The sequence below is a fragment of the Scyliorhinus canicula genome, chromosome 3 (genome assembly GCF_902713615.1).
Source record: "Scyliorhinus canicula chromosome 3, sScyCan1.1, whole genome shotgun sequence".
NCBI classification, from domain to species: domain Eukaryota; kingdom Metazoa; phylum Chordata; class Chondrichthyes; order Carcharhiniformes; family Scyliorhinidae; genus Scyliorhinus; species Scyliorhinus canicula.
The window spans coordinates 23,318,669-23,337,746 of NC_052148.1; the positions used below are offsets into that span (position 1 = coordinate 23,318,669).

General features: G+C 45.2%; 1 protein-coding gene across 1 annotated transcript in view; it reads left to right on the forward strand.

Annotated features, from left to right (window-relative positions):
* Positions 1–6,205: 6,205 nt before the first annotated feature.
* The window catches only part of atrn (attractin), a 382,044-nt gene continuing 369,171 nt past the window's right edge, over positions 6,206–19,078 (forward strand). The window contains exon 1 of the mRNA XM_038792945.1: positions 6,206–6,321. Coding sequence (XP_038648873.1) covers positions 6,206–6,321 — 116 coding nt within the window. The remainder of the gene's footprint in view (positions 6,322–19,078) is intronic.

Here is a 19,078-nt window from a genome sequence, read left to right on the forward strand (position 1 = left end):
GCCCCCCCTCCCCACCACCTCGCCCCCCCTCCCCCACCTCCCTCGCCCCCCCTCACCCACCTCGCCCCCCCTCACATCCCCACCTCGCCCCCTCACATCCCCACCTCGCCCCCCCTCACCCCACCTCGCCCCCCTCACCCACCACCTCGCCCCCTCACCCCACCTCGCCCCCCCTCACCCACCTCGCCCCCCCTCACCCACCTCGCCCCCCCTCACCCCACCTCGCCCCCCCTCACCCCACCTCGCCCCCTCCACCCCACCTCGCCCCCCCTTACCCCACCTCGCCCCCCCTTACCCCACCTCGCCCCCCCTTACCATCGCCCCTACCCACCGCCCCCCCTTACCCCACCTCGCCCCCCTTACCCCACCTCGCCCCCCTTACCCCACCTCGCCCCCCTTACCCCACCTCGCCCCCCCTTACCCCACCTCGCCCCCCCTTACCCCACCTCGCCCCCCTTACCCCACCTCCCCCCCTTACCCCACCTCGCCCCCCCTTACCCCACCTCGCCCCCCCTTACCCCACCTCGCCCCCCCTTACCCACTCGCCCCCCCTTACCCCACCTCGCCCCCCCTTACCCCACCTCGCCCCCCCTTACCCCACCCCCCCCCTTACCCCACCTCGCCCCCCCTTACCCCACCTCGCCCCCCCTTACCCCACCTCGCCCCCCCCTTACCCCACCTCGCCCCCCCTTACCCCACCTCGCCCCCCTTACCCACCCTCGCCCCCCTTACCCCACCTCGCCCCCCCTTACCCACCTCGCCCCCCCTTACCCCACCTCGCCCCCCCCCTTACCCCACCTCGCCCCCCCTTACCCACCGCCCCCCCCCACCTCGCCCCTCCCCATTTCCCCCCCGCACCCCCTCCCCATTTCCCCCACCTCACCCCCTCCCTATTCCCTCATCTGATGCTCTCCCCATTCCCTCCATCGCACCCCCTCCTCATTCCCCTGTCTCACCCCCTCCCCATTCCCCCCATCTCACCCATCCCCCCCATCTCACCCCCTCCCCTTTTCCCCATTTCCCCATCTCACCCCCTGCCCATTCCCTCGTCTCGCCCCCTCCCCATTCCCCCCGTCTCGCCCCCTCCCCATTCCCCCCGCCTCGCCCCCTCCCCATTCCCCCCGCCTTGCCCCTCCCCATTCCCCCCACCTCGGCCCCTCCCCATTCGCCCCGCCTCGCCCCCTCCCCATTTCCTCCTCTGATTTTGACTCTCTGCTAACCTAAGTGTGGTTACTCTGTCTGACTGAACCAGAGTAGCTCTTCGCCACGTGCTGGAGGTGTGATACTGTAAATACACCCTGACTCACTCTGTAGAGTCCATCAGTGGAAATAGGCGGAGTGTGAGTGCCTCGTGCCTGCTATAGTCAGATACCACCCCGAGTGTCCTGCCTGCACATTGGTCATGTCCTGTTCTATGTGTTCACTAGCTGCCTGTCTGTATATCATTATCTGCATGTCTGCATATCATGACAGTGTGGTGCTCTGTTGGACAGAATTGCTGTTGGTACCTGTGATCTTACGAGGGCTTTGTATAGCTAAGGTTTAACATTTAATCCTCCTCGTACAAAGGTCAGCATTCCATTATTTTTTTTGACGTTTTCTGTATCTGTTCATTACATTTTAATGACCTATGTGCCTGATCCTCCAGCGGCTCTCTGCACTTTTTGGAATTTGTAATTCTTCAGGTGTTGTGATTTTTTTCCATCTTCTGTATGCTTTCCATATCCGATTTGTAACATTTTGAGTTGGCCTGGATGAAATTGGAGATTTTTGCCAGAAGAATATGATGAGAGTTGGAACAGTTGATGAATGTCGGGACTTTTCCGTTAAACATTGCACCTTCTTTGCCAATGTGTCTGTTTTGTGGGGATGAGTCAAGTATTTAAAAATGTTCTTTATTTGTATGTGGGCATCACTGGAAAGTGCAGCACCTGTTTGCCCATTCTGAATGACCGTAAACTGAATGGCCTGCGAGGCCATTTCAGAAGAGTCAATCACTTTGCTATGGGTCATGTACAGGCCAGACCAGGGTCGGGAAGATTTCTTTCCGTAAAGGACATTAGTTTTTACAACAACTGTTTCTTGACCACCATTACTGAGACTGGATTTAAATTAATTAATTGAATTTAAATTTCATCAGCTGCCATGGTGGTATTTGAACCCATGTCCCCAGAGCATTAGCCTGGGCTTCAAGATTACCAGTCCAGTGACATTACCACTACGCCATCTCAAATATGACATTGGTCTTTTCTGTTCAGTTTTCGAAACCCCTTCAATACTGCAGAGCTTTGCACGTTTTAAGACTGCACCGAAGTTCAGCAGAAAGCTTAATTTTGAACTGTCTCCTTAGATTTTTACAATGTATTAGGGTGTCACTGAAATGGAGAGAAGTCTGAATATTTTTGGGCCTTTCTGCATTAAATGTGAAAAATGGCTCACAAAACAGAATCTTAAAAGGCAGGTGGCGGAGAATAAACTGGAGCCAATCTTTATTTGCTTTCGTAAACATTTATTTAGAGATCTCCATTACAAACATAGATCTCCTACCCTGATGGCCGTAGTCTGTGTGTTCCTGTTCATAGGAACACAAGAGAATCCCTACTAATTACATACAAATAAATATAATTAACAGTCCTGATACCTGATGTATCTACACGAAGGACCCCGTATGTAGAATAATGTACTAATTATTGAATGGGTGTTATATGAAACTCTTCATAATTATTCTTGCCATGACCGGCGTTGGACTGGGGTGAGCACAGTTTAAAAAGTCTTACAACACCAGGTTAAAGTCCAACAGGTTTGTTTCAAATCACTAGCTTTCGGAGCACTGCTCCTTCCTCAGGTGAATCATTCACCTGAGGAAGGAGCAGTGCTCTGAAAGCTAGTGATTTGAAACAAACCTGTTGGACTTTAACCTGATGTTTTAAGACTTCTTACTGTAGTTATTATAGAGCAAACCGCACCGTTACAGGAACCGTCTAGGCCATTCAGTCCATTGTTCCTGCTCTTCCATTCAATCTGAAATTCATTTATCTGCATGAGCTCCATGTCCTGTGCTACCATTGCATAAAAAAAATCTTGAGAGTTTGTTTTTGAAAGTTCCAATTTCCCCACATCTTCTGGGGCAGAAAATTTCAGTTTTTACAAAACAGTCCTTCGTGCATTATGCATGGTAATTATCAATTGTAATGGGAATGTTACTGATGGTGCAGGAGCAGTTTGAGCTGAGAACTTGTATTTGAGATGTTTGTGTTTTTCATGTGGTTTGTTTATATTGACATGAGTGAAAATACTGGTTTTAGTTTGGAAGTGTGTTCAAAACAAATTAGTTTTTTTCACTTTTGCTCTCATGATCATAAATAAGGTGTACTGTCGGTTAACCTTAGATTTGAGGATACACCTACTCGGTTGCAGGTCCCTGGGTGGTCTTAGACTGAATGTGGCAATTCTTGACCCGTGTAACTTTGCGCGCATGGAGCAAGATATCCCACGATGTAATGGGATCCAAAGTTCAGGATTTTCTTTCCTTTTCTGTCACTGTTTAGCCCCATCATGAAGAACTTGTGACTCAAGGCATGATGCAGTTTGATGAATGAGCTGTTGCCAGTTTGAACAATTGGTGGCAAGCTCCTCACAGTCATAAATGTCAATGCTTCCACACCATGGAGAGCTTCAGAGTGTCTTTGAAATGTTTCATCCTCCTCCCCTGAGACTCGGTCGCTTTGAGAGTTGAGAAAAGAGGACTTGGTGGTGACCATAATGTGATCGGATTTTTTATCATGGTGAATAGTGAGGTAATTGATTCTAAGACTAGGGTCCTGAATCTCAAAAAGGTAACTATGATGATGTGTGTTGTCGGTGATGGACTGGGAAACATTACTGAAAGGACAGACAGTGGCCAGGTAATGGCAGGCATCCGAGGGATGAATAGGTGAACTCCAAAAGTTGTTTATTCCTCTTTGGCGTAAGAGCAGAAAGGGAACTGGCCAAACCATGGTTTGCACTGAGTGCTGAATTTGGTGCATTTGAGTGCTATAGTGAGAGTTTGGTGACTGAGGGAGTGCTGAATTTGGTGCATTTTAGTGCTATAGTGAGGGTTTGGTGACTGAGGGAGTTAGGTGAGGAGGGAGCAAGGTGCTCCTTTCATTTCATTTCCACAAAGAGCGTGAAGGGAGCCAGGAGTTTAGAGTACAGCTGACTGGGAGCAGAGTCGGAGGGCGGAGGTCCAGTTGGTCCACAGGGCAGCTATATTCTGTAAGTTAAGACTTGGATGAGGGAGTTGAAGGGTGGGTTAGTAAATTTGCAGACGATACGAAGATTGGTGGAGTTGTGGATAGTGAGGAGGTCTGTTGTCGTCTGCAAAGAGACATAGATAGGATGTAGAGCTGAGCTGAGAAGTGGCAGATGGAGTTTCGCCCTGAAAAGTGTGAGGTTGTCCATTTTGGAAGGACAAATCTGAATGCGGAATACAGGGTTAATGGTAGGGTTCTTGGCAATGTGGAGGAGCAATAGACCTGAGGATTGGGAACAGTCAGCAAAGGCAGACCAAGGGATTGATTAAGAAGTGGAAAGTAAGCTAGTGGGGAACATAAAAATTGTCTGTCAGAGATTCTATAGGTATGTAAAGAGAAAACGAATGATAAAACCAAATGTAGGCAGCCCCCTACATTCAGAAAAAGGGGAATTCATAACAGGGAACAAAGACATTTTTTTCCCTCTGTTTTCACCAAAGAAGACATGAACAATGTACCGGAAGTTCTGAGAAATACAAGTTTTAGCGAGGAACTGAGTATTAGGAAAGCAATGGTTTGAGGGAAATTAACGGGACTAAAGCCGGATAAATCTCCAGTGCCTGATAATCGTCAATCCAGAGTATTTAGGAAGTGGCCCTAGAAATAATAGATCCATTGGCGGTCATTTACCCAAATTCTTTGGACTCTGGGATGGCTCCTACAGATTGGAGGATAGCGAATATAATCCCGCTATTCAAAAAGGGAGATGGAGAGAAAACAGGGAACTATAGGCCAATGAGCCTAACATCACTAATAGGGAAGTTGCTACAGTCCATTATCAAGGATTTCATAGCATAGCATTTGGAAAGCATGGTATAATCAGGCAAAGTCAGCATGGATTTATGAAAGGGAAATCCTGCTTGGCAAATCTACTGGAATTCTTTGAAGATGTAACTAGTAGAGTTGACCAGGGAGATCCGGTGGATGTGGTTTATTTAGACTTTCAGAAGGCTTTCGACAAGGTTTCACGTGGCAGATTGTTGTGTAAAGTTAACACGCATGGGATTGCGGTCTTGTGATGGATAGAAAGCTGGTTAGCAGACAAGCAAAAAGCTGGAATAAATGTGTCTTTTTCCGATTGGCAGGCAATGACAAGTGGGGTACCGCAGGGATCTGTGCTAGGACCCCAACTCTTCACATATATTAATGATTCGGATGATGGAACTAAATTTAGTATTTGAGATTAGGAATAGGATGTTTTATTGCAATTTTATGGGGTGTTGGTGAGGCCACACCTGGAGTTTTGGTGTCCTTATCTGAGGAAGTATGTTCTTGTTATGGAGGGAGTGCAATGAAGATTTTCCTGGGATGGCCGGACTGCCTTGTGAAGAGAGACCGGTTAGGATTATATTCATTGGCGTTTAGAAGAGTGAGAGGGGATCTGATAACTTACAAAATTCTAACAGGGTTAGACAGGGTAGATTCAGAAAGAATATTCTTGTGATGGGGAGTCCAGAACTAGGGGTCATAGTTTGAGGATAAGGTATAAACCTTTTTAGGACTGAGATGAGGAGAAATTTCTTCACTGCCACTGAAAGTAGTTGAGGCGAAAATCTTGTGTAATTTCCTCAAGGGGTTAGATATTGCTCTTGCAGCTAAAGGGGTCAAGGAATATGGGGGAAGGCAGGATCAGGGTATTGAACTTGACGATCAGCCATGATCATAATGAACGGCGGAGCAGGGCCGAAGTACCGAATGGCCTCCTGCTTGTATTTTCTGTGTAAGATATATTTTTTGGCCAACCGAACAGTGTTCAGTTCATCGAAACTGCTCCTTCAGGACTTTTGCCAGAATGCTTGTGGAGCTGGCTTTGTGAATGACACACATGTTTGTCATGCGTGTCAGTGTGTAGAGAGGAGAGGTGGCGGGGCCCTGTTGCCAAGGAAACCAATACGGACCTCGACGCCTCCATGTGTGAGACAATCCGAAGGTCACGTGATCCTGACTTTCGTGCAGTTTCTGAGGCATCAAGTTGCCTGGATTTTATAGTGATACAAAAAATCACGTCACGAGAGACTAGACGACAGTAAGTAGACTCAACACTCGATCTATCACTGATCTTTGTGTCTATGTATTTAAAGAAAGGAAAGTGCTGGAATACTCAGGTCAGGCAGCATCAGTGGGGAAAGAAGCAGAGTCAACATTTCAGAATTGTTGAAAGGCCATTGATCTGAAATTTTAACTCTGTTTCCCTCTTTCTATACCGATGGAGTGAAGCTGATAATAAATTGCAGATTATTAAGTTTCAGCAGGATTCAGTTCACAAATCCTTGTTTTACTTGTGGAAACTGCACTTTTTGCTGTGAGCGTGTAACAAAAATGCTGAAAAAGTAAACCTAAATCAACATGCACCTATTTAACCATATCTTCTGCTGTCTACTTTTTGTGGCCATTCTTTTCTTTGTGCTCTTTTACCTTTACTGTCATAAACTCTAATTTGAACATCAAATCTGTTAGTGCTACTTCATGAAAATATTTTTTGATTCCTTTTGTCTATATAGAGTTTCTTGTAAGAATTCAATTAAGTTAATCAAGTGTTCAGGACATTTTTGAACTTCATGTAAAAAGGCAAATGTTTTGTTCACACTTTTTGTTCCTAGCTTTACTGAACGTTTCTAACTTAATTTGAAAATATCCACTCATAGAACATAGAACAGTACAGCACAGAACAGGCCCTTCGGCCCTCGATGTTGTGCCGAGCAATGATCACCCTACTCAAACCCACGTATCCACCCTATACCCGTAACCCAACAACCCCCCCCCCCCATTACCTTACATTTTAGGACACTACGGGCAATTTAGCATAGCCAATCCACCTAACCCGCACATCTTTGGACTGTGGGAGGAAACCGGAGCACCCGGAGGAAACCCACGCACACACGGGGAGGACGTGCAGACTCCGCACAGACAGTGACCCAGCCGGGAATCGAACCTGGGACCCTGGAGCTGTGAAGCATTTATGCTAACCACCATGCTACCGTGCTGCCCTTATGACCCGTGCATGCCCATCATGATGATGTACATGTATGAAGCGTAGAGTTGCATTTTCCATTTGGATTGGATAAGGATTTTGTGTATTGTCACGTGTACCGAGGTACAGTGAAAAGTGTTTTTCTGCGAGCAGCTCCACAGATCATTAAGTACATTAAAAGAAAATACATAATAGGGCAAACACAAGATACACAATGTAACTACATAACACCGGTATCGGATGAAGCATACAGGGTTGTAGTGTTAATCAGGTCAGCCCACAAGAGGGCCGTTTAGGAGTCTGGTAACAGCAGGGAAGAAGCCGTTTTTGAGTCTGTTCGTGCGTGTTCTCAGACTTTTGTATCTCCTTCCCGATGGAAGAAGTTGGAAGAGTGAGTAAGCCGGGTGGGACGGGTCTTTGATTATGCTGCCCGTTTTCCACAGGCAGCGGGAGGTGCAGATGGAGTCGATGGATGGGAGGCATGTTCGTGTGATGGACTGGACGGTATTCACGATGCATAAAAAAGCTCTTTGTGTTTTAGATTTGTGCAACAAAGGTGTAAAGCTATGCTTCAGATTGGTGGGCATTTTTCGTTTGAAATGAAAGTTCGGATTTTACTACAAAAATAGTTTTTTGGTATCTGGAATACCAATTTCTGTTGGGAAAGGTTGGCAGCTCTGTGGAAGCAATGCTGATGGAATTTCTCAAGCACTCGTATACACTTGTACACAGTCCCAGGTCTCATTGCAGTATAGATGTGTTATGATGACAGTTGCTCCGTACACTGAACTTTTGTTGATTTGTGAAGTGCTTTGTTGTCAGACGCCCACTGTTGTAGTCTGTAAAAGGCTGAACCAAGTTTGCTGTTGTATTGCCTCGTCAATAATTACTTTGAGAAGTCCTGTCAAGGTGTTGGAAATGTTCAACAAACTCTAGAATGTTTCTTTTAATATTTAGGTTTAAAAAAAAATGTTTTTTGATTTTCATGTTTTATGGTACACAATGTTGTCATCACTGACAGTCAATATTTACGTAGTTTCTTCTGGGGAGGATGGGTAAGTTGCGACCCCCTCCTGCCAACCTGCCTGTCTGTTCCCTGTTTCTCCCCCTCCCGCTCTATTGGCTGCTGGCTACGAATAGATCTTGGAACAAGTTGGTGAATGGCCGTCATGTCTTGTGGAAGCCCTTTTCTGACCCATGGATGCTGAATTTTCCTTAGTTGGATAAATTCCGACAGGTTGGACAGCCAGTCTGCAGCTTTGGGCGGTGCTGCCGATCGCCAGTCCATCAAGAGTCTTCGGGCGATTAGGGAGGCAAAGGTTAGGGTGTTGGCCCCCTCTCCCCATGAAGAGTTCTGGCTGATCTGAGACCTCGAAGATTGCCACTTTTGGGCATGTCTCCATCCTCACTTCCCACAACCTTGGACATTGCCTCAAAGAAGGTTATCCAGAACCGGACAAGTCTGGGGCAGGTCCAAAACATGTGGGTGTGGTTATCTCAGCCTCCCTGGCACAGTTCACACTTGCCTTCACCTGCTGGGAGAACCTGTTCATTTGAGTTTTGGTTACGTGTGCTCTGAGCACAACATTTAGTTGCATTAGGCTTAGACTGCTATGGGGAGGCAGTGGCGTTGTAGTATTGTCACTGGAGTTTAATCCGGACAAATGTGAAGTAATGCATTTTGGAAGGTATAATGCAGGTAGGGAATATAAAGTGAATGGTAGAACCCTCAAGAGTGTTGACAGTCAGGGAGATCTAGGTGTGCAGGTCCACAGGTCACTGAAAGGGGCAACATAGGTGGAGTAGGTAGTCAATAAGGCATACGTCATGCTTGCCTTCATTGGCCGGGGCATTGAGTATAAAAATTGGCAAGTCATGTTGCAGCTGTACAGAACCTTAGTTAGGCCACACTTGGAGTATAGTGTTCAGTTCTGGTCCCCGCACTACCAGAAGGATGTTGATGCTTTAGAGAGGGTGCAGAAGAGATTTACCAGAATGTTGCCTGGTATGGAGGGCATGAGCTATGAGGAGAGGTTGAATACACTTGGTTTGTTCTCACATTTAGGGGCTGGTTTAGCACACTGGGCTAAATCGCTGGCTTTTAAAGCAGACCAAGGCAGACCAGCAGCACGGTTCAATTCCTGTACCAGCCTCCCTGAACAGGCGCCGGAATGTGGCGACTAGGGGCTTTTCACAGTAACTTCATTTGAAGCCTACTGGTGACAATAAGCGATTTTCATTTCACTGGAACGTCGGAGGTTGAGGGGTGACTTGATAGAGGTCTACAAAATTATGAGGGTCATAGACAGAATGGATAGTCAGAGGCTTTTTCCCAGGGTAGAGGGGTCAATTACTAGGGGGCATAGGTTGAAGGTGCGAGGGGCAAGGTTTAGAGGAGATGTATGCGGCAAGTTTTTTTGCACAGAGGGTAGTGGGTGCCTGGAACTCGCTGCCGGAGGAGGTGGTGGAAGCAGGGACGATAGTGACGTTTAAGGGGCATCTTGACAAATACATGAATAGGATGGGAATAGAGGGATACGGACCCCGGAAGTGTAGAAGATTTTAATTTTTACGGGCAGCATGGTCGGCGCAAGCTTGGAAGGCCGAAGGACCTGTTCCTGTGCTGTACTTTTCTTTGTTCTTTGGACTAGTAATCCAGAGACGCAGGGTAATGCTCTTGTTTGGTCTGAGACGTAGAGGAACAGGTCACCGGCGTAGTGAGACCGTCAATATATGTGAGGTAGAACACTTGGCTGATAGTTTCTTTTGGCAACATTCAAGCATCGGCGCAGAATTGAAAAGGCCGAAAGTAGCTTGAAAATTTGGTGCAGTATGAGCACGCTGTAGGTCAGGTATGTCAGTGGTGGTCAGATTTGTTTTGGCACAGAGGTAAAAAGAATTGTTTAATACTCCTTATTTAATGCTCTTATTTGATACTCTTTAATACTTATCTAATATATTTAATACTCTTAAGCAGAGGGCAGTTGATCTTTGAGGTGAATAACCACTGTCAATAGTTTGCGGTTATCACATGGCCTTGCTTGCTATTCCTGATTTTGAAGACATTTAGTGCAGATCTCCCACAATCGTATCAGCATGAAACAGTTACAGGATTGTAATTAAGTTCTTTGCACATCCAAATCTTTGGAGCAAAATCCAGAGAGCCTCAAGATTTACTGAGTCAAATGCTGAATGCAATGAAGTGTTCTTGGTGTTGTTCTCAACAGTATCTGGGCAACAGAGGTTCCTCTTGATGGTTAAAAGTGGCACCGTATCACTGGGATGATTTCCTCAGCCTCAGGAAGTAGGCGATTCAAGAGAATGTCAGTATATTCCCTGCTACGGACAAGAGGGAAACACCCCAATAGTTCCCACAGCATGATTAATATAAAGGTGCAAATTTTGAATGGCCAATCCACCTACTCTGCACATCTTTGGGTTGTGGGTGGGTGGCATGTGGCACAGTGGTTAACACTGCCACCTCACGGCGCTGAGCACCCAGGTTTGAATACCGGTCCTGGGTCACTGTCCGTGTGGAGTTTGCACATTCTCCTCGTGTCTGTGTGGGTTTCAACCCCACAACCCAAAGTTGTGCAGGTTGGATTGGCTACGCTAAATTGCCCCTTAATTTGGGGGGGGGGGGGGGGGGGGAGAATTGGCTACTCTTAAATTTATAAGAAAAAATCTTTGGGTTATGGGGCGAGACCCACGCAGACACGGGGAGAATGTGCAAACTCCACATGGACAGTGACCCGGGCCGGGATCAAACTCGGCGCCGAGAGTCAGCAGAGCTAACCACTGTGCCACCCATTAATTTTCATCCTTGAAGAGAGTTACAATTGTCATATTCCTGAAGTTTTAAAAAATAAATTTAGAGTACCCAATTCATTTTTTCCAATTAAGGGACAATTTAGTGTGGCCAATCCACCTACCCTGCAAATCTTTGGGTTGTGGGGGCGAAATCCACGCAAACACGGGGAGAATGTGCAAACTCCACACGGACAGTAACCCAGAGCCGGATCGAACCTGGGACTTCGGTGCCGTGAGGCAACAGGGCTAACCCACTGCTCCATTGTGCTGCCCCCCATTCCTGAAGTTGAGGAAGGAAAGCTCTTTTACCGTTCAAATCTGTAGGATTAACGAATGGAGTCTTAGAACAGCACAGAACAGGCCCTTTGGCCCTCGATGTTGTGCCGAGCAATGATCACCCTACTCAAACCCACGTATTCACCCTATACCCGTAACCCAACAACCCCTCCCCCATTTACTTTTTAGGACACTACGGGCAATTTAGCATGGCCAATCCACCTAACCCGCACATCTTTGGACTGTGGGAGGAAACCGGAGCACCCGGAGGAAACCCACGCACACACGGGGAGGACGTGCAGACTCCACACAGACAGTGACCCAGCCGGGAATCGAACCTGGGACCCTGGAGCTGTGAAGCATTTATGCTAACCACCATGCTACCGTGCTGCCCGTGATGTGAGGAAAGCTCTTCGGCTTTGAAGACCTCTGCTGAAATACCGTAGGGACTGCAGATTTTGTTGTTTCATTACTTGTTTCAGCTCTCCCATCAACAGTGTTCACTTGTGGATTGTACCACAGGATTCTGGGGGATAGCCTAGAGAGTAGCAGCTGCTATTGTGAACTCGCAGTCGAGATGTACAATGAGGATGCCAATGTAAATGTCCAGTATCAAGAATGTGACTGAGTATTACACTGCAGATGTGTAAATAAAGCATGTAATCTCCACCAGTTAGCAACTCAGTGAAAATTTTTCATCTGTTCGCTTCAATGTTACGTTTGACAGAAGTGACATGGCATGTACCCAACCTTGTTGCTGTCGTCAAGTTTTTTATTTATTTGGTAAAGATGTGAAAAGGAGAGGAGATGCAATCTGTCCAGTTTGAACTATCTGCTAATTCATCTAATTTAAGTGCCAGGTGTCCACTTTGCTGAGTTATTAATTTTTCTGAATTCAAACCACTCAGATTATTGGAATATTTAGCCTTAAAAAAAGCCTGAATTTTCAGGACATAACTGTTTATAATTCAATTATGTTTTCTGTTTAATGTCATGATTATCCATGTGATCTCAATCAATGAAAGAGTGTTCCAAATGTGGACGAAAAGGTTGTCGAAAGTGAAACTGTCGCGCTTTCAAGTATTTTGAAAACATTGTTTATGTGGCAGCATTTTCTAGTTTGAGGTCATTCATTAAGAATCTTTAGGCGCAGGAAACGGTGGTTATGACCAACATTATAATTTTGCTACAGCACTCGTGAGTGTTTATCTTCTGATCTTCTACCTCGAACCACACAGATGGCAATTAGTTTCTGCATTGAAAAATACAATTTGAGTATTCAGGGCTGACTGTGATCATAGTCTGTCAGAAGCAACTTTTGATCGTCTTGAGAGTAGTTGCAGAGGAGAAACTTTATCAATATGTGGTTTCACATCCTAATTTGTTAACTTCATAAATTGCAGAAGTTCAAAAATGGAGCACAATTTACAGATGAAGATTTTAAACAATTCAGCAGTGTACATTATTCAGCGAGTTCAGCACACACCAATATTGCTTGTTGCTCTTGATAGGCACAGGCTTAGTGCCAAGCTCAAACTAACAATAAATGCGCCATTGTTTGTAATTGACTGACTGAATTATTTAGCAGTCCTCCACAGAACAGGCTTATGTATATTTTTGTGCTCTCTGAAGTTTGTATGACCTTATCTTTGAATTTTTATTTGTGACTGTCTTTATTCTGTGTCTCTTATTTTTTCCTGTAAATGTCCTGAAAAGCAAAGGAAATATGAGTGAAAAGCTTCTGGAGCAGTTAGCTGGAGTTTACTGCAAGGTGGGGGGAGAAGGGGGTGGGTTAGAAGAAGAGTGTGATGAATATGAATAGGGTCCCTGTGCAACTGCCCAGAAAAGGTCATTGATTGCTCTTGCAGCCGAGTCGCCTCAAGTCCTATTGGTTGTGCTGGATTGAGACGGCTTTGCAAGATGGTTACTATGATTCCTACAAGAATATGCAGTGGGGATGGCAACAAGACAATAGCTTTATATTTGATCCTGGGTATGTTGGCTTCAAGGGCAATAAATTTGAACTTGAAGCTACAGAATTAATTTGATTTGTATTGAAGTGCAACTCCCATCAATCAGTCCGATTTTAATGGTTGAAAGCTGTGTTTCTTTTCTTCATTATTTCAATCAACACTTCCCAAACGACACCCTTTTTGCCAAAAATCCCATTAATGTTTGATTACAGCTTCAAAGAGTGGAGCGTAACCTGAGATTTGATTTCAAAGGAATAATGCACCAAAGAAAATGTGCAAACCTTTGGTTATTTGACAAGTATTGGGAAATTAGAGTCTCAAGACCGGTAATTTTTGCTGAGATCTGTGCCGTTTTTATAGAAGAAAATAACAGATCATCGATATATTTCTTTCTTGGTTTTGAAAATGAATTGGCAAAATTATGATAAACAAAAAGCATGCAGGGAGATTAGATAAGGAAAGGAAAAGCAGTATAGTTCCAAGTCAGGAAGGTGTGTGACTTAGAGGAGAATTACAGATGCCTCCTGCCCTTGTTCTTCCTCGGTGGTAGAAGGTTGGTGGGTTTGGAGGCTTGATGAATTGCAGTGCATTTTGTGGAAGGTACACAATGCTGCCAGTGTTTATCAGTGGTGGATGAAGTGAAAGTTTAAGGTGGTGCATGGGATGTAGTGGCTGCTTTTCCTGCATTGTGTGGAACTACTTTTAATTTTGTTTTACAAATTTAAAGTGCCCAATTCTGTTTTTTTCCACTTGAGGGACAATTTGGCAAAGCCAATTCACTTATCCTACACATCTTTGGGTTGTGGGGTGAGGCACATGCAATCATGGGGAGAATGTGCAAACTCCACACGGCCAGTGACCCGGATCCGGGATCGGACCTGGATCCTCAGTGCCATGAGGCAGCAGTGCTAACCACTACGGCACTGTGCTCTCCCATGTGGAACATCGTGAGTGTTGGTGCTGCACCCGGCAAGTGGGGTGTATTCCATCACAGTTCTGACTTGTGCTTTTGAGATGGTGGACAGGTGTTGAGGTGCTCCTGCAGAATTGTCAGTCTCTGACTTGCTCTTCTAGCCATAGCATTTAAATGGCTGGTCGAGTTGCGTTTCTGGCCATTGGTAACCATAAAAATATTGGGGGGGGTTTCAAAGATCAGTAAGGTCATTGAAAGTTAGGGAGAAATGGTTAGATTTTCTCTTGTTGGAGTTGGTCATTGCCCGGCACTTGTGTGAGTTGAATTTCACTGGTCCCTTGTAAGCACAACTTTGCATGTTGTCCATGTGGGCATGGACTGTGTCAGTATCTGGTGAGTTGCGAATTTGTGCTGAACATTGCAACAAGTGGGAATATTCTACAGTATTTGCACAATGATGGAGGGAAGGATATTGAAGATAGTTAGGCCCAGCATCCTCCCTGAAGGACTTGATAGGAACAGAGTTGGTTTGTGATTTATATTGTGGGTATTAGAAATAAGGTTTAAGGTTAATTTGTTTTTCTGTATCGGTGCATGAAGAAAAGGTTGCAACTTCATGTTAAACAAATGTCCCTGCATGTCTGTAGGTTTTAGTTGCCCTTGCCTGCATTTTAATTAATAATAATCTTTGAGATGGTAACGAGCAGGATAGATGAAGGGGAACCGGTAAATGTAATATACTTGAATTTCCAACCAATGTGCGACACAAAAGGCTATTTAATAAGGTATCCTTGGTGTTGGGGGCAGTGTATGAGGATGGATGGAGGATTGGTTAACAGTGAGTTGGTTAACACTGGAAGACAGTGAGTTGGAATAAGAGGAGCATTTTCAGGATAGTCTTTATTGTCACAAGTAGGCTTGCATTAACACTGCAATGAAGTTACTGTGAAGAATCCCTAGTCGCCTGTTTGGGTAAAGAGGGAGAATTCAGAATGTCCAAATTACCTAATAGCATGTCTTTCGGTACTTGTGGAAACCGGAGCACCTGGACAAAACCCACACAGACAAGGGGAGAACATGCATACTCCGCACAGATAGTGACCCAAGCTGGGAATCAAACCTGGGACCCTGACGCTGTGAAGCCATAGTGCTCACCACTATGCTACCGTGCTGTGAGCTAACTGAAAACATTAGAATATAAGATATGTTGTGCAACCTGTGTAATCCTTATAAATATGTATATACCTGTAAAGATGTGTAATGTGCCATAGTCCCAGATGACCATAGGTTGCTTTTCCCTTTGAGGGGGAGAGCTGACTGGTAGTGATTTAACCTGAGGATCACCATGCCTCAGGCTAGGGGCAAGGTTGAGCAGGCGGGCTGTCATGAATAACCTGTAAAGATATAGCTGGGGTGCAGGAGTGTATTATAGTTAATCTTGTTTAATAAATGTTTTAATCTTTCAGTCCCGTGAATGTTCATCCACGTCTATAAACAAAAAATAAATGTAACGATATATCGAGCTGGAGATCTGCTGTGAGACCTGACTGTTCAGTTGTGACATCAGCTGGCATCTCGACTCCAGCGATGCCTTGGGTTGTGATGGCTGGCTTCCAATCGCTGAGATGTTGGTGCAGTGGTAATGTCACTGGCCGAGTAATCCATGGGCCCAGGCTATTGCTCTGGGAGCACAAGTTCAAACTTGACAGATTTTATGTTCAGTTAATAAAATCTGAAATTAAAAGCTGGACTCTGTTTTTGGCAGAGATTTGAACCCTTATTCCCAGGGCACAGGCCTAGGCATTTGGATTACTAGTCCAGTAACGTTACCAAAGCTGTAGTTAGGTTTGTGGCTGATTGGCCCTTAAGCATCAGCACGCAGATTGTTGCTGTGTAAGTGTTTTATAAGTGCTGACTATGACATCTTCCATCACTTTGCTGATGATTGAGATGACTGATGGGGTAGTAATTAGGGGAGAGATGGCATAGTGGCAACGTCACTGGACTAGTAATCCAAATGCTTAGGTCTTTGCTCTGGGAATAAGTGTTCAAATCTCACCCTGGCAGCTGGTGGAATTTGAAATCAAATGATGACACAAATCTGAAATTGAAAGCTAGTCTTAACAACAGAAACTACCATCGATTGTCATAAAAACCCATCTCGTCCACTAATGTCCTTTCAGAGAGGGATTTCCAGGCTTTGGTCACTGTCTGTGGAGTTTGCACATTCTCCCTGTGTCTGCGTGGGTTTCCTCCGGGTGCTCCGGTTTCCTTTCCGGTACTGAAAGACGTGCTGTTAGGTTAATTGGACATTTTGAATTCGCCCTCGCTGCACCAGAACAGGCGTCAGAATGTGGCGACTAGGGGATGGCAGTAACTTCATTGCATTATTCATGTACGCCTACTTGTGACACTAATAAAGATTATTATTATTCTGCCATCCTTGCACAGTTGGCCTGCATGAGACTCCAGACCCACAGCAATGTGATTGACTCTCAACTGTGCTTTGAAATGGACTCGCAAGCCAGTCAGTATTAGGGATGGGCAGCAAACGTTGGCCGTGCCAGCTACACCCATATCCTATGAAATAAATTTTAAAATGGCCAGATTGGATTTGTCCTTTTTGTGCATCAGGCGTATTTTTTAAGAATATAATTTTTACAGTACCCAATTCTTTTTGTTTTCCAATTAAGGGGCAATTTAGCATGGCCAGTTTCACCTACCAGTCAGAGCTTTGGATTGTGGGGGTGAGACTCACGCATACACGGGGCACATGTGCAAACTCCACACGGACAGCGACCCGGGGCCGGGATTGAACCCGGGTCCTCAGCGCCGCAATGCAGCAGTGCTAACCACTGCACCACTGTGATGCTCCGTGGATCAGGTGTATGTGGGTAATTGTGGTGGAAGCCTATGTTGTAGCTGTGCTGAAACAGTTTTGTTACGGGCTCATCTAGTTCTGGAGCATAAATTTTCAGTACTACTGCCAAGATGTTGTCAAGCGCCATAGCCTTTACTGTAAGGAAATGAAGACAAGTTATTAGAAAGGTTTGCATTAATAAGTGGATGAGCCAACGTTTTTATTTAGGGAAGTAATTGCAGAAATATTCGCCACAATCTTATAATTCTCGCTTGGATATAGCAGTGCTGCCAATGACTGAAAGAAAGGCTTGCATTTATATAGCACTTTTTACAACCGCTGTACATCTCCCAGCACTTTACAATCAATTGAGTACTTTTGAAGCATAACTAGAGGAATGATTGCAAATAAAAACAGAAAATGCTGAAAAACTCAGCTGGTCTGACAGCATCTGTGGAGACAGAAATAGTTAATGTTTCGAGTCCGTGTGACTTCTCCAGGATTGCAAATACATGTTCAAAAAAGTGGAGAATTATAACCTGCGAGTTTGAGGCCAGTCAGTTTAAGGATGAGGTGAGGATGCACTGGGTCATTGAAATTGGAGCACTGTGCTTGAATACAAGTCATTGTGATATCTAAGGAATGTATGTTAAATTGATGTACAGATTGGTTATGGCAATAGCGAAACTGGTTAAAATGTCATGTTCAGAATTAATTTTAAATCCATGTATTTTGCTAAGGGAAAAATCCACAGTACAGTACTTCTTTACCTTTTCCTGAAGGGTTCTTTCAACATTATTACTTGACAGAATATAATCATCTGGGTGAAAGACATTCTGAAACATTAATTCAGTTCCCTTGAGTAGTCCTGTTCCAGGAATTTCTTTTACACATTTCCCCGCTGCCATAATTTGTTTTTTGAATATTTTTACCTCAATATTGAGTTTTCTCACGGGATTGTGTTTGTAATATTATAAAAGATTTGTGCTGATTCTCATTTTGAATGAGACATAGTAGGGATGTGACTCGTGTGTGCATAGCAGGAACCGTTACATGTTTTTAGACTGTCTTCCCACACCGTTGAAATTACAATTTTTGCACTGTAGCACAGTGGTTAGCACTGTTGCTTCACAGCGCCAGGGACCGTGTTCGATTCCTGGCTTGGGCCATTCTGTGGAGTCTACACGTCCTCCCTGTGTCTGCATAGGTTTTCTCCGGGTGCTCTGGTTTCCTCCCACAAGTCCTGAAAGACGTGCTGTTAGGGAATTTGGACATTCTGAATTCTCCCTCTGTGACCCGAACAGGCGCCAGAATGTGGCAACTCAGGGCTGTTCACAGTACCTTCATTGCAGTGTTAATGTAAGCCTACTTGTGACAATAACAGATTATTATTTATTTATTTAGGGGTCTACGTACAGCCCACACTAATTTTTTTTGCATCTTAGTGTTTCTCAGCTCTACCCATTCGGGTAGTTTTTGATTTCTCTGCTATCTCTTTTCTTATTCTCCTTTCTGTCTTTTGTTCTTGTCCTTGATTCCCACTCCTCTGACTCCTTGCATTGGTTCCCTTTTCCCTGCCATTTAGTTTAAACCCTCCCCAACCACTCCAGCAAATACTCAGCCTAGGATATCAGTCCTGGCCCTGCCCATGTTTATCTAGTCCAATTTGTACTGATCCCAATGTCCCAGGAATCTTAAACCCTCCCCCTCACACCATCTGCTCAGTCATTTACTTTTTTTTGACTAGCGCTTGGCACTGGTCGTAATCCTGTAGGATTCAGTTGGACCTTGGAGATCCCACTATTCAACTTACTCCCCAACTCCCTATATTCTGCTTTTAGGAGCTCAATCCTTTTTTTATTGACGTTGTTTGTGCCAATATGTACTGTGTCAGCCACTGGCTGTTCACCCTCCCTCTTCAGAATGTCCAGTAACCGTTCTGAGACATCCTTGACCCTTGCATCAGGGAGGCAACGTGGA